Below are 15,257 nucleotides of genomic sequence, written 5' to 3'. Positions count from 1 at the left end.
TACCTGTCTTGGGTGGAATTACTCCTCTGTGCATCCTGGTTCTAGACTCATAGTCACATTTGTCCCTCTCTTTTGTCAGTTTTTCTATTTTTCTATGACATCTTCACAAGATGGCCCTTCCCAGGGGTCCCATGGCTTTCCATGCAGACCAAGTTTGTCTCTTACTTTTCTTTGTATGCCTAGCACTACACGTTACTTAGGGTGTGCTCAGAAATTAGCAGTTACTATTATCACTGCATTTATTACTACAATAGTTGGCCATTGCTTTTCCTTGGGGCTCTCCAGGAGGTGGCAGTGGGTGCTCATGTAGTAATGTTATATAATAACTGGGCTATTTCACAATAGAATATCAGCCCCTCTCCCACTTCTATCCCCTCAGGGAGGAGTGTTGTGGCTTAGGAAGGGTTTTTGGTAACCACATTCCCCGGCCCTTAGATCTGAAAAGTATTTTATTTCACCCAGATGCAGCAGAAAATGGGATATATTAGTGTTCTCCATCATTCATTATCTCTACTGTGTTGTTTATTATGCTCTAGACTTGTTGGGGGAGGTCATCAGTATGCAAAAGGAGACAGGGCTCTTGAGAAGGATAAAATCTACTGGTTACGGTTGTCTAAGATATATCAGCAAGTTATAAAAAAGGAAATTCCAAACCATTGTATCCCAACTAATAATACACACCCACAATAATGTATGGTTAGAAAAAAGCTAGGAACATCATCAAATTCTTATAGTGGTTATCTCTCAGGAACGCAGGTATAAGAGATGTTGACATTTCCTTTGTTTTCTGTCTTATGTTCTCCTTTTTCTCCTATTACATAAGAATTAGAAATCAGTAGAGAATGAATAAGCAGTCTGGGTCTATTGAGTTTTATTTGTTACGTTATATATCTCTATCATGCATGAATTCTTTAAATAATTGTATATTATCTTTGCAACCAGATAAAAATGGGTAAGATTTTAAAACCTTGTGTGATAAAATATACTAGAGAGAGAACTAGTAATGGACAGGTTGGGAAGAGAGGGGGGCAGGTAAAGGAAGTCTGCCTGGAAAGGGTGCAAGGATTTGTGTTGGGCCTGGAATGACTCAGAGCTGAGAGGGAGAAAGGAAGGAGGGCATTTCAGGTTTGAGGAAGGAGTGGGAGAAGAGTGGTGCCATCTAGCTATGAGAAAGAAGTAGAGGACCCCAATTCATGTGCTTAATTCCATGTATTCAAAACCATGATTTTCCTCTCCAAAGACCTCAAACTTAGTCTCTTGGTCCGAGGTCATACACTTTCTTTAATTGACAAAAAGCCTTTGGTCCTAAGTTATTTAGCAGATATGGAAACAAGCTTGGGGAGTGTGTGTGTGTGTGTGTGTGTGTGTGTGTGTGTGTGTGTGTGTTGGAGGAAGCAACAAGAAATCACACTGCCTTGCAGTCTGCATGCTAAGAAATGACCGTATTCCACATCAACAGGAGCTCCTTACTTCCTGTTGGTCTTTACTATTCCTGGAGTGATAGACCACTATCCTAGTTGACTATTGTAATCTAAAGCTTGTCATTTTTTATTTAGCAATAACAACTTCCAGTAGTGGAGTATTTACAATGAGACAGGTTCTGTGCAAAGTACTTTACATTCGTGGCTTCATTTCACCTTTTCCATAATGATGCAAGGTGGGATTTACCACCACTCATAGGGGAGGAACCTGAAGGTTGAGAAATGTGTTCTAAGTAACACGGCGTGTAAGTGCTGTCTCCGGGATCCTGTACGGTTTTCCCAGTGGCTCTCATGTAGTCAGCTTCGGCAAAAAGTCAGCTTGGTCATAATAAAGCCTGTAGTTTGCCAGGATCTAAAAATAATGGCCAGACTTTTGGTCTGGAGCATCACACCTCAGTGTTGCTACTTACTGTTTGTTTGTCTATGTGGCAGGGAGAGTCATCATTTCCATTTCAGCTTGTGGAATATTGTATCATTAACATTATTGTGCAAAAGCTGTTTTATGGTGTCTAATGAAGAGGTTGAGCTGCTGCCCCAAGTCTCTGGAAGGCTTCCTAATTTTTAGTTTGCACTGAGAAAATTGTACAATATTTTCCCCACACCTGAACCGAATATTTTCTCCAGCTTTTCATTAATTCTACTTAGAATCTCTCTCAGCTACAGAGTGACTTCATGCACTGAGTCTATGGGGTTCAATATATTTTTTTATTGTGAGTTGATTGGGTGCCTTCTTATCATGTTTTTAACGTGCATTAATCTGAACCAAATCCAAATATGATTTTATGTTTATAGCACCACTTCAAACTCCGTGTTCATGGTCTTGCACATTTGTTTACTGATTTTGTTTTTTCTTAGTTCATATCTCTTATTGAAAACCTCAAAAATAAATGTAGAGAAGTATGGAGATGAAAATTTAAATGATCCATAGCCCACCATTTAGGGGCAACATCTATTAACATGTTGTTTTTTTAAATAGAGATCTTCCGGGGCGCCTGGGTGGCACAGTCGGTTAAGCGTCCGACTTCAGCCAGGTCACGATCTCGCGGTCTGTGAGTTCGAGCCCCGCGTCGGGCTCTGGGCTGATGGCTCAGAGCCTGGAGCCTGTTTCCGATTCTGTGTCTCCCTCTCTCTCTGCCCCTCCCCCGTTCATGCTCTGTCTCTCTCTGTCCCAAAAATAAATAAACATTGAAAAAAAAAATTAAAAAAAAAAATAAAAAATAAATAGAGATCTTCCTTTTCTTCCTTAACTCTACATGTGAGACTTTCCCATTATCACTAAGCTTTTCTTAAAAGAATGTTTTTAACAAATATATAATATTCCATTTTATGGTTGCATTGTAATTTATTTAATTATTCCCCATTGATCACTTTAGGCTGATTCCATATCTTTTGCTTTTATAGGCAACACTGTGCTGCTTTTCTCCTCCTATCAGTCATCCTAATGGAGGTCCCCCAAGGAGCCATTTGGTCCAAGTAATTCAAAGATGTGTCTGATGTTTGCTAATGAGTGAAAACACATAAACCAGTACTAATGGTGGCAGTGCAGCCAATGGTATAATAACAGTGATAGATAACATCCATTGCCTACTGCCCACCTACCAGGTGCTTGGCTAAGCCCTTGACGTATTTCATCTTACCTAATCCTCATTGCAACTGTGTGAGGTACTCATTACTATGCCCTTTTACAGATAAGGAAACTGTGATCCAGAGAGATTAACTTTCTCAAGGTCCCTCAGCTCTTAAGTTGACTTGAACCCATGTCTATTTTACTCCAAAGCCTGTGTTCTTAACATAAAGCCATGTTTTATAGTCAAAAGACTAGACTCTGTTCCTATTCCAACACTTACCTTGGGCCCAGTCACTAAATCCCCTGGTACTCAGATTTCTCATCTATTAAAAAGGGCAAAAATGCAAGAATCTGTCCAGTTGCCTCTCCCAAGACTAGCGTGAGGCTCAAAAGTAATGGAAGCCCCAGAACTGAGAAGTTTTATTTCTCAATTTAAGTTAATTGCTCTAATAAAGCCTTAAATGAGAGACTCCTCCAGGATGCTCTTCAAGAACATTTTCGGATCCCATCCATAACTACTGTACATTGTAGTAGCAACATACAAACCTGTTTTCCTCTGACAGTCCCACCCTAACCTCCAATGTTTAGTAATAAAAACCATCTGCTACAAAATATCAATGCTAAATACAGAGAATTTCCCTAGCTTGAACTCTCTTTATTGGAGCATGTTATCTTTAGCTATAGAGACCTTCTGTTTTTGGAAAAGGGCGAGGGAGCACCCTGCTGAACAGGCGACAGTAACAAATCAAATCTGTTCCATCATGCCTCACCTGCTGAGTTTACATTTCCTCTGACACATGTAAAGGGTCCCTCTTTTCCCACCTGACAGACAGTCTCCATTGCACCCGTAGCATCTTTTCCACATACCCAGCTCAGGCATAAACATGAGCACCCATTTCCTAAATCTGCATTATCTGTGCTTCTAATGGCTATTGTTATTTTAGCTGCCAGTAATTATGAGCTTTAGGTTTTTGACTGGTTTGCTAAGCTGGATTCCCTCGTGGAAATTGTTACTTGTCCTGGAACATTTTTTTTCATTCCCCACTCCCAGAGGGATCTATGTATGTGTTTCTGTTTTTATCCTATCCATCCCAATTCTGGGTCTCTCCTAGTCACCATGGACTGGTGTTTTTCACTCCCAGGGACATTCAGCAGTGAAGGTGTTTTGATTGTCACAATTGGGGTGAGTGCACTTCTGGCATCTAAGGGTTACAGATAGGATATTGCTAAACATCCTGCAAGATACAGGACAACCCCTCACAACAAAGAATTTTCTGGTCCAAAATGTAACTGGTGGTGAGGTTTACAATCCCTGTCAGTAGCCTGAAAGTCATTTATTTGGGCACATGCACCCCACCACACTCTGAAACTTACCTTAGGGGAAGAGGATAGGATATTGGTTAAAATTGGTGGCAGGGGCATGGGCGGGGACAAGGGGACTCAAATAGACCAGACGTGTATAGTCATTCTGAGTTCACCACTGACCTGGGTATAAATTCTAGAGCATCATTCATTAGCTGCATGACCTTCAGAGAAGTGTTACCCTTTCTGAGCCTCTGGTTTCTTCATCTGTAAAACAGGAGTAGCAATCCTTACTTGTTGGCTATACAAGGCTCTAAAGCTGCCCTCACTGTGCCCAGCACATACAAACATGCCATTTGTTCAGTAAGCAAAATTGTTGAGATCCTACCATGTACGTGCCAGTTGCTGAAAAGTCCATCAATGAACAGAATAGATAGATATCCTTGCCTTCAAGGAGATTACCTAAAGTGGGAGGAAACAGACATGTCTGAAACAAACGAGGACACAGCACATGGTGAAAATAGAGAAAAGTAAAGCAGGAGGAGGGGGAAAGGCACTGGAAGGGACATGGCTGTTTTCCTCTTTCAAGAGGCATCCTCTTCTTTGGGACTTTTCCCCTGTGTAGTCACATGTTCCTCCCCCAGCTCCAATCATCTCCTCTAATTGTGCCCAGTTGTACTGAGGACTGATAGAGGTGTAGGTCATGGCGCGTGGTCTTGACCACCCACCCATGGCTTGGGCCTAGTTGGCTGTGGGCTGGCCAGCTGCTGACCACATACCTGACCAGCACTCTTTATTGCTTCTTTGGGATTCTTCTTTTCAACATCCTCCCCCTAAATAGAGTTAAAAATATCAAAATGTTTCTTTTAATCCAGCCTGACTAAAGGTGTGTATCTGAAGTTTGATTGGTCAAAGAGTCACTCAGTAATTATTCCTAAAAGTGAGTAAATGCATTCCCTCTCCTTAACTAGATTTAAAATCTTAGAAGGCCAGGGCCCATATCATTGAAACCTCCCCACAATGCATGATTTGCCTGTAAGTAGCAGGTACACAGCCCTCAAGGTAGAAAGAGCTTAGGTTGTGGACTGAGGTAGATCTGGTTTTGAATCCTGCCTGAACAAGTACCTTAGCCCCTTTGAGCCTCAGTTTCCTCATCAGTAAAATGGGAATAAACCTCCACCTTGTGGGTGGTTGTGAGGATGGGAGAGAATTCATCAGAATTGTTAAACATGGGCAGGCACAGAAAGAGTGATATATGTGAATTTTGCCCAGTCTCTTCCCCCTTTGTTCCTAAGTCCAGCAATCACTGAGGAAACACAAAACAAAGAATTCTTAACAATAGAGCTCAAGTAATACAGCTCACCTCTCTCTTTTCCCCCCCAAACTGCAAAGGAAGAAAATCTCCAACTCTCTGGGAAATTTTTCAAGAAATATGTGAAAATGTGCTCAGTCTTACATTCAAAACATGAAACTGAAGTTAAGGTATACAGTTGACCCTTGAACAATGCAGGGGTTAGGGACACCAATATCTCCCACATCCCACAGAGAGTTGAAAATCCATATATAACTTTTGATCCCCTAAAACTTAACTACTTTATAGCCCACTGTTGACTGGAAGCCTTACCAATGACCTAAAAGCCAATTAGCACATATTTTGTATGTTATATGTATTCTATACTGTATTCTTACAATAAAGTAAGCTAGGAAAGAAAATGTTATTAAAATAATAAGAGAGAAAAAATACATTTACAGTACTGGACTGTATTTATCAAAAAAAATCGTGTAAGTGGACCCTCAAAGTTCAAACCCATGTTGTGTAAGCATCAACTGTGGTTGTTTTCTCTATTAGATTGATAATAATATCCTGTTGATAAGAGTATGGAAAAAGGTAATTCATATACCTTTCTGGGGACAATAAAATTGAAACAGGCTGTTTAGAGGTCAATTTGACAGTGCATATCAAATGTTAAAATGTTGATATTTCTTAAACCAAGGAATTCTACTTCAGGAATTTGCTTTACAAAAATAGCAGCACTGATGTTCACTGAAGCACTTTTTGTAATAGCCAGACACTGGAAACGATTTTAATGTCCATCAGTTGGCAGTTGATTAAATCCATGTGGTCCATCTGGACCATGGGATACTAACTCTGCACCCATTAAAAAGAGTGATTTTGGAATGATGGAAATGTTTTGGAACTACATGGAGGTGGTGTTTGTACAGCATTGTGAATGTACTAAAGACCACTGGATTGTTCACAAAAATGGCTAATTTGTGTTATGTGATTTTCACCCCCCTAAATTATTATTTTTTTTTTGAATAATGAGTCTTATATACTAACATGGAGAGACATATTGTTGAGTAAAAAGAGAAAACATTCTGGTTTTTTGTGATTGTTGGCAAATACATTTAAGAGGTTTGGAAAGATCTAGAACAAACTTAGTAGCAGTTACTTCCGGAAAGTAGACTTGGGAAAATGAGGGGATTTGTACTTAATTTATATACTTCTGTAATGTATGAAAATTTAAAGTTAGTGTAAGTTCCTTGCAAACTGGCAGTGGGGAGGGGGAATTTGAAGTTGGGTCAGAGGTTGAAACTGTTACAAGGTGGGCGGTTGATTCAAGTGAAAGTGGAAAATGTCTTTCATTTTGAATCTTATTTTTGTGTTTTCCTCTCTTTCTGCTCTTTAATTCCTACCCCAGCTCTAATCAGAAGCGAAAACTGAGATCAGTGAGTAACCTGATGACTCACTTTGCTTGTTTTGACCTTTCCCTGCCTGTGGCTAATTGATTCTGAGTAGTGAGGATCTGCAAGCATTAGTCTGGTCACTGTTTATAAGGGCCTGTTTTCAAGAGATCACAAGGATTTGCAAGATACCTTTAGTGAACTGCGTATTTGGTGCAAGTCCTTTCTTGACCAGCATAGGGCTGGTCCAGTGATCATGAGCTCACTAATGAGCCCAGGGGCTGATGGATGCCTGTGCCAGCCTGAGGAACTCATGTTGCTACTTGCAAACAGCTAGCTTCCTGCTTCTAAAAGGTTGTGGTAATACCTTGAAGCCCCTTAGAAGTTTCTTTTTACATTTTTCATTTATTCATTTTTTTCTGGAATTACAAAAAAAATTTATAAACTAGAATAAAAATCACCTATAATGTCATCAGGCAAAAAAAAAAAAAGAATTTTGTGGTGTTCCTTTTATATCTTAGCTCTTGTGCTTTTTTTCATAATTACAAACAGTATTCATGTACAGGTTTTAGTTCTGATTTTAACTTACATAGAAGGGATTTTTAGCTGTTAAAATTATCTCAGAACTGTCTAATTGGCTAGATAATATACTGTCAAGCAGATGAATTATAACTTATTTAACAATACCCTTATGTTGAATAGCTCTCATAAAATTTACTTTCTTAAATTTTATTGTTGAATCTCAAAATATTTGGAAGCTAGAATATCTTAGTGATGACAGCATATATGCCACAATCAAAATCAGTTCTTGCCCTCAGGAAGTTTTTAGGTCAGAGCAGGTGACCGGGAAGTATAACAAAATGTGATCATTGCTGCGTCAGAGATATGCCCAGATTGCCCTGGGAAAGAGTGGGACAACATTGGTAAAGGCTTTCTTAAGGGAAGAGTTTGAGTTATATCCTGAGGACACTTAGGAGTTAGCCAGCTAGTAAATGGAAGAAAAACATTCTCAGAAAAGAAGACTGTTTGAAGGATGCACAGAGGGATGGCAGAACATGATTCATTTAGGAAATGGCAGATTGCCCAGTAGGGCTGGAGAATAGAGGACTCACGGGTGAGTGGCAGGAGGTGAATCTAGATATATAGAATGTGGTTAGATTACAAGAGGCTTTCTATGCCAAACTGAGGAACTTCTCACTGAAGGCCATAGGCATGTGGCCACAGCCTTGTCTTGCTAATTGAGGACGTGGGTTTGAGTGCAGAAACACCTCATTGCTTTGGCAAAGTTTAAGTGTGTTGAAATCTTCTAGGATGAAGGCTGAAGATGGTGCACTTAGCTTTCTTCTTAATCATTTGTATTTGTCATGAGAAGGCACTCTGACAGCATGTTTCAGCCACAAGGGTGAACTTTGGGTAGTTAGAACACCCTGAAGTCTACTAGAACCTCTTTGGAAAATAAAGTATGTCAGGGCAGGCATCGTTTGCTGCCAAGGTAGTATTTAGTATGTATATTTGTTGGTACTTTTCAAGTTGACAGAATCCCAACTGAGATTAATGTAAACAGAAGGGGGAATGTATTAGCCCCTTAATCTAAAAGTGACTCTTAAAAAAAATAATAAATAAATAAATAAATAAATAAATGTGATCCTTAATGGCTTCATGCACAGTGGGATCCAGAGGTTTAAACAGTGTGGGTAAAGCTTGTGCCCTCCCTCCATCAGTCTCTCTTTCTCTCTCTCTCTCTCTCTCTCTCTCTCTTTCCTTCATTCTGTGTGTCCCTTTATTCTCCACAACAGCAAACAGACTTAACCACATGAATAGAGAGAGTCGTGGCAAGAAATTCCTGCTTATGTTATCTCTTAAGGTCGCAATACCAAAGGAATAAAGCCCCTTCCACTCTTTCTCCCATGTACCACTTAGCAGATTTCAGGGCATCAGGTGCTGCTCCCTGAACCGGAGTGGAGGAGTACTCTGACTGGTCAGGTCTGGGGGGATCCCACCCTAACTGCGCACCAGACCCAATACCCAAGGATAGCAGGCTTCTGTTCCTAGATGGAAGAGAAGAATAGGAATACCGGCCAGATGTAAAGGACAACCACTACTGTTAACCCTTGTTCTTCTGAAGAGGGGGCTGTCTCCTGGAAAAAAAGAGGAGCCCGTGGCTCCCCTGAGAGCTGCCTCCGTGCATGTCTCTTTGCTATGTCCAGGTCTCACAGAACGGATACTCCCAGCACATGTGTGAAGGCAGCCCCTTTGCCCAATTTTCCTTAGCACGTAGGCTCAAGAAAATGCCCCACTTCCCAAAAGGCCTTGTGGCATTGTCCTTTCTTTCTTGCAAACGTCTGATTTATGTTCTGTCAGTGACAGGAAGCTGCTCCAACGATCCACCCTAGTCCTGCCACTGCCCCCATGACAGTTTGTTTTTCTCATTGTTTAGCGTTCCATTAGCTTCCGCAGTGAGAGCCGTCCTGACATCCTCACCCCCCGACCCTGGTCCAGAAATGCCGCCCCCTCAAGCACGAAGCGGAGAGATAGCAAGCTGTGGAGTGAGACCTTCGATGTGTGCGTCAATCAGATGCTTCCGTCCAAGGAAATCAAACGTCAGGAGGTAGGCTTGGGACCCAGGAGCTGGCCCTGTGTCTGGAACAAAATGCACTATAGGCGAGAGCCAAACTGGGTCTATCTACACCACAGGCTCCGAATCAATTCTTCCTTGCATTTGTAGGAGGACAAATGGGGGTGTCAAACCTTGTAAGGAACTAAGAAACCAGCACCCAGCTGGGTGGGTGGTTCCTGCTTTAAAAAGAAACTGATGCAAAAACCTGAATTTACAAAGAAAATGAATTAGGAAGTGTCTATTTAGGATCCTGGAGCTCACAAAGTTAATCACTTTAGGTATATTTTGATAGCAACTTCTAGAATATTTTAAGATATTTGATTGATAAAACTTTGATTCTGTTTTGTGGAAAACTTTTCTATGGAAGGCAGTTAATTTCATTACATGTGAATATTTGGTACCAATGGCCCTAAATGACTGTGGTAATATTGCCCTTTATAGGAAGCTTGTCAGGTGCCAGGCTGTGCCAAAACACTTTAAATGTGCATCATCTAGTGAAACCCTTGGAACATCTATTTCTGTGGAAAACCTGACATTGACAAAAGGAATACTTGAAAACTTTCTAGGTTTTGGACTCAGCCATTCTTTTCTAGGAATCTATCTGCCAGACACACTTGTACACAGATGAAAAGATATATATGTAAGCATATTCATCACAGTAATGTTTATAATAGTGCTAGAAGGAGCCTGAACATCTATTGCCAGGGACAGGCTAAATAATATGTCTCTGTACATGGGAGACTATGTAGCTGCAGAAACACAAGAAGTGCTGATGCTCATGTACGGATGGCTAAGTGGATAAGGCAAGGCACAAAGTAGGGTGTGTTATGTTCTTTTACCATTTATGTAAAAGAAAGGAAAAATAAATGTATGTGTGTACGTGCTTATATTTGCTTGTAGAATCATAAAATATTTCTGGAAGGACACACAAGGAACTAATAACATTGTTGCTTCCTGGGAGGGAGCTGGGTGGCTGGAAGGAGGTTAGAAGGAAAGTTTTCACCACCTACCCATATGTACACTATAAAATTTGAACTATGTTGTGTTTTTTTTTTTAATGTTTATTTACTTTTGAGAGAGACAGAGTACAAGCAGGGGAGGGGCAGAGAGAGAGGGAGACAGAATCCGAAGCAGGTTCCAGGCTCCGAGCTGTCAGCACAGAGCCCAACGCGGGGCTCAAACTCACCAACCATGAGATCATGACCTGAGCCGAAGTTGGACACCTAACCGACTGAGCCACGCAGGCGCCCCAAATTTGAATTATGTTAATGTATTATCTAGTCAAAAGAAATAATAAAGCATTTAAGGGGTGCCTGGGTGGCTCAGTCAGTTAAGCATCCGACTTCAGCTCAGGTCATGATCTCGTGGTTTGTGGGTTTGAGCCCCACATCAGGCTCTGTGCTGACAGCTCGGAGCCTGGAGCCTGCTTCGGATTCTGTGTCTCCCTCTCTCTCTGCCCTTCCCCTGCTCACGCTTGGTCTCTCTCTCAAAAAACAAATAGACATTAAAATAAATAAAGTGAGATGCTAGGTGAAAGCACACTTAAAAAAAGGCATTTAAAAATAATACATGCACTGAAAAAAAACCTGTGAAGAAACATGGCAAGATCTTAATGATGGTTAAAGATGGTATTACGGGTACATTAAAATTTTCTGCTTTTGTGTTTTGTAACACTAAAGTTTCGTAACTTTTTTGTGTTTCCCCAAGTGTCAAGAGTATAAATATGTAATTTGTACAATCTGATAGAGGGAAGGAAGGAAGGAGGGACTGATTCTGCAGATCAGATTATTAAGGCACAATGAATATAAATTCACCCACCTACAGCGTTACAGAGCTGTGATTTGAACCCAGGTCCTGTCCTACTCCAAAGCCCATGGTCTTCATGGTGACAGTGTGCTGCCCCACAGCAAACATCTGAATGTGGTGTTTCTCAGTATGGGGTTCTGGGGTTTTCCTCTCCTGGAGGCCACATTTGGAAGTCAGACAGTCAGGCCTGTGGAAGTGAGCTCTAGTAAAACATGTATAAGGAAATCTGAGGAAGGTCCAGATGAAGTCTAGTTAACTGCATTGTGCCAATCCATTTCCTGGTCTTGGTAATGCTCTGTAATTACGGAAGATGCCACCACTGGGGGAGGCAGAGTAATAAGTGCACAGGACCTCTCTACACTATTTTTACAATTTCTCCTGTGGGTCCATAATTATTTCAAAGTAAAAGGTTAACAAGATAGAGTGCCAGGAGGGCGTGATATGGAGGCTTTACTGGGCCTCAGGAGGGGCCACCATGCACAGGCCTCTTGTACAGCATTCTGCCTCCACCTGCTTTACCTGAGAACAAACTCGTTGTCTTATAGTCCACCAGCCCCAGAGAGGGAGGGCACTCTCCAAGCCTGCTCACTTCTTCCCTTTAGTCTGAAAGAAATGTAGTAGTCCCCAAACCGTCACTCCTATTAAAGGACTAAACGTATCACCCTTCAACAATTAATGTTTGCCAACAGTTTAGACTCCCAGATGAGTGAAAGAGTATTCTACGCATTATAGTTCTTAAATTATGATGGCTTAGCAGAGCCAAATTAGAAACGGTCCATTTACACACTCTTACACACAACTGGCTCCTAGAATTTTATTTATTGTACTGTGTAGGGCTGAGAAGTAATTTAGAATGAATTAACTCCACCAGACATTTAGAGTGATAAAATATTGGATTCTTCCTACAATTCCAGCCTCAAGACAAGTGGCTGATAAGAATAAAGCTTTCTCCTGAGATTCACCTTCTGTTGAGTAGAGCAAAGACAAATTGTGATGGCCCAGTTCATAATACTTCCATGTCCCTCACTGAGAACAGACCCCGAAATCATTTATGATGGCTGCTGCGCACACGAGAGATGCAGAATCCAACTGTCATTATTTTACCTAAAATAATTCCCTCTTGCTCTGCGGCACCCGAGTTCTGTAACATGAAAGATGACTTCCTGGGTTAGAAACATATGTGAAACCTCTTTCTCCCACAAACAGGTAAGCACATTATGCAGAAGTTTTGCAAAAATTGTCCTTTATAGGTTTTAGCTACTAGATGCATTTGCTACAGGTTAATTTAACTTTTTAAAGAATCCTTTAAAAATACTTAAGAAGTTGGTAGATTTGGGGCTTTGGGCAACAGAACCAGTGCTGTTTGAATTTGGTCTCATAAGTGGAATGTTCAGTGGATGTGTTTTTTCTTTGCTTATAGGCAATCTTTGAGCTTTCCCAAGGAGAAGAAGACTTGATAGAGGACTTGAAATTGGCAAAAAAGGTAAATATGAATCCAGTGGTCATTTGGGCCACCTCCTTTTTTTTCTTCTTCTAGGTAATTTCACATTTCTAAGATTGTGCCGTATGAGAACTCTTTTTTGTGACTAAGACAGGCCATCAACAATTGAGAAGAAACTGCACCAACCAAGTAGGGGGGAAATGGCTCAAAACAAGAAGGTTCTCTGGACCTGGTGTCTGTCAGGGTTCTCCTGTGCATGTCTCTAAGGCACCTCAAGTAATACTTGAGTTTAATCAGAAAGTGTTCACAGAGGCCTGGCTCTACATATATTTCGTTGTCTCTCATGTGGGGCCTCCTTACCCATGGAAGAGAGGGTGTGGACGTCTGAAACTGGAACTGTGTCTTAGAAATAAGGTCGTTTGAATCTCTTAAGTAGAGAGAGTGGTAAAGTGAGACAATTGCATGCTACCATATAAGCTAGGGTCTTTTATATAGAAACGTGTGTTTTAATTACGTTGTGTGCCGGAGGGGAGAGGAAACCTGTGCCTTGTAACCTGTATAGTCTTGACAACAAAGCTTTCCCAAAACCTTTCCATTTCAGTGACCCCCATGAAGGCTGAAATCCAGATTCCTTCATCTAATATTCCCGTCTCTTTAAAGAATTAAGGGTTGGAAAGATGCCTCCCTTCTCTTACGTGTCCTTAGTCCAGATTCCTGCTGATATAAAGTGTCCTCTGTAGCATTCCTGGGAGATGGCCATCCACGCTTTGCTTGGACACAGCCAAGAAACTGAGTTTTAGGTGGGGCTGGAGGAGGAGGAAGACAGAGATGACAGAGAAGGCGTTTAGCTCTGAGAGACATCTTGCTCCCCCTTCCTGTGTCAAGACCAAGGCTAAGCACCTTAAGGGTGTTTCACTGCCTTCCTTTTGCTTGTGGCGGTTCTACCTTCCTGCAGAGCCTTCCTCTCCTTTCAACCATCCGCATCCAGCCGTCCTCCGGGAACTAGCTCAGATCTCGGCTCATTCTTCACCAGTATTTACTGCTTCCTTCTCCATTCAGACAGCTCATCTTAAATCTGCTCTGAATACTCCAGCTTTAATTCTCTCACCCTCGAGGCAGTTATGATTTGATTGATTTTTGCTACTATGTGATATCTCTTCTGTTTTTAATCTTGAGCTATTTTTTAAACATATATCTAATTATCCATGTGTTTTACTTATCTCCCAGTGAGCTTTATAAATATCCTTGGAGGCAGGGATGGTGCCATCTGAGTCTTTGTGCTCTATTACAGTGGCCTATAACTGTGTGTTCTTGTTTAATTATCATTAATGAGAGGTGATAGGATTAACAGAGATTTTGCTGTCTTGGCTTCAAAGCAATCATAAAGGATGCCACCACTTTACTTTCTTCCTTTACTTAGTTTAGATATGGACTAATTGAAAAAGAACCTGCTAGTAACTAATTTTGTATAAACAAATATTTTTAAGCTGCAGGATCTTCAATAAAGTAAATTTTTAAAACATCATATGAATCAAATCTTCTCTATACTTAGGATTTGTGCCCTTGCCTGAATGTAGGCTATATTAGAATAAAAAAGCTTTTTAAAAATCTGCTTTGGTTTATCAACAACCGCAAAAGGCTCAAGGCAGTACTAGATTCTTATCTGTTCTAGCTACACCCATCTGCTGCTTCCATAGCATTATGGGAGATGTTGTTTGGGGAGAGCCAGGTATTTTGTTATTATGTAGGGCCTCACAGACACAGACGCCATTTTACATTAACCACTTGCTTCCTCTGATTAAAAAAAAATGTTTTTAATGTTTATTTTTTTGGGAGAGAGAGAGAGCGCACGTGCACACACATACACACACACACACACACACACGTGCGCACAAGTGGGGCAGGGGCAGAGAGAGAGAGAGAGAGGGAGAGAGATTCCCAAGCAGGCTCTGCACCATCAGCGCAAAGCCTGAGGTGGGTCTCAAACCCACAAATCGTGAGAACATGACTTGAGCCAAAATCAAGAGTTGGATGCTTAATCAACTGAGCCACAGGCACCCCACTTCCTCTGATTTTAAACGTTTGCTTCCATCTCTTGCCTTTCTTATGCAGGCCTATCACGACCCCATGCTGAAACTCTCCATAATGACAGAGCAAGAATTGAATCAAATTTTCGGAACACTGGACTCTCTCATTCCTCTACATGAAGGTATAATTTTGTTCACACAATGAGTCATGACTTGTGGCTTTAATTGAGTCATCTTACAAGTCATAATTATGTAATAACTTGATTAACCCAGAATCTACTTCCAGTCCTGTTCATATTTGAATGCCTAATAAAATAAGCATGCTGTTTTT

The 15,257-nt window shown here is 41.0% G+C and overlaps 1 protein-coding gene across 9 annotated transcripts in view; it reads left to right on the top strand.

Annotated features, from left to right (window-relative positions):
• Positions 1 to 15,257, top strand: part of ARHGEF3 (Rho guanine nucleotide exchange factor 3) — a 309,958-nt gene that overhangs the window by 271,567 nt on the left and 23,134 nt on the right. For all 9 annotated transcript variants that reach the window (XM_045493273.1, XM_045493267.1, XM_045493270.1 and 6 more), the window contains 3 exons: positions 9,473 to 9,643; positions 12,879 to 12,941; positions 15,012 to 15,108. In XM_045493273.1, the coding sequence (XP_045349229.1) occupies positions 9,473 to 9,643; positions 12,879 to 12,941; positions 15,012 to 15,108 (331 nt within the window). The remainder of the gene's footprint in view (positions 1 to 9,472; positions 9,644 to 12,878; positions 12,942 to 15,011; positions 15,109 to 15,257) is intronic.

The sequence above is a fragment of the Leopardus geoffroyi genome, chromosome A2, assembly GCF_018350155.1.
Source record: "Leopardus geoffroyi isolate Oge1 chromosome A2, O.geoffroyi_Oge1_pat1.0, whole genome shotgun sequence".
Taxonomy (NCBI): domain Eukaryota; kingdom Metazoa; phylum Chordata; class Mammalia; order Carnivora; family Felidae; genus Leopardus; species Leopardus geoffroyi.
This window is presented reverse-complemented; position numbering and strand designations above follow the sequence as displayed.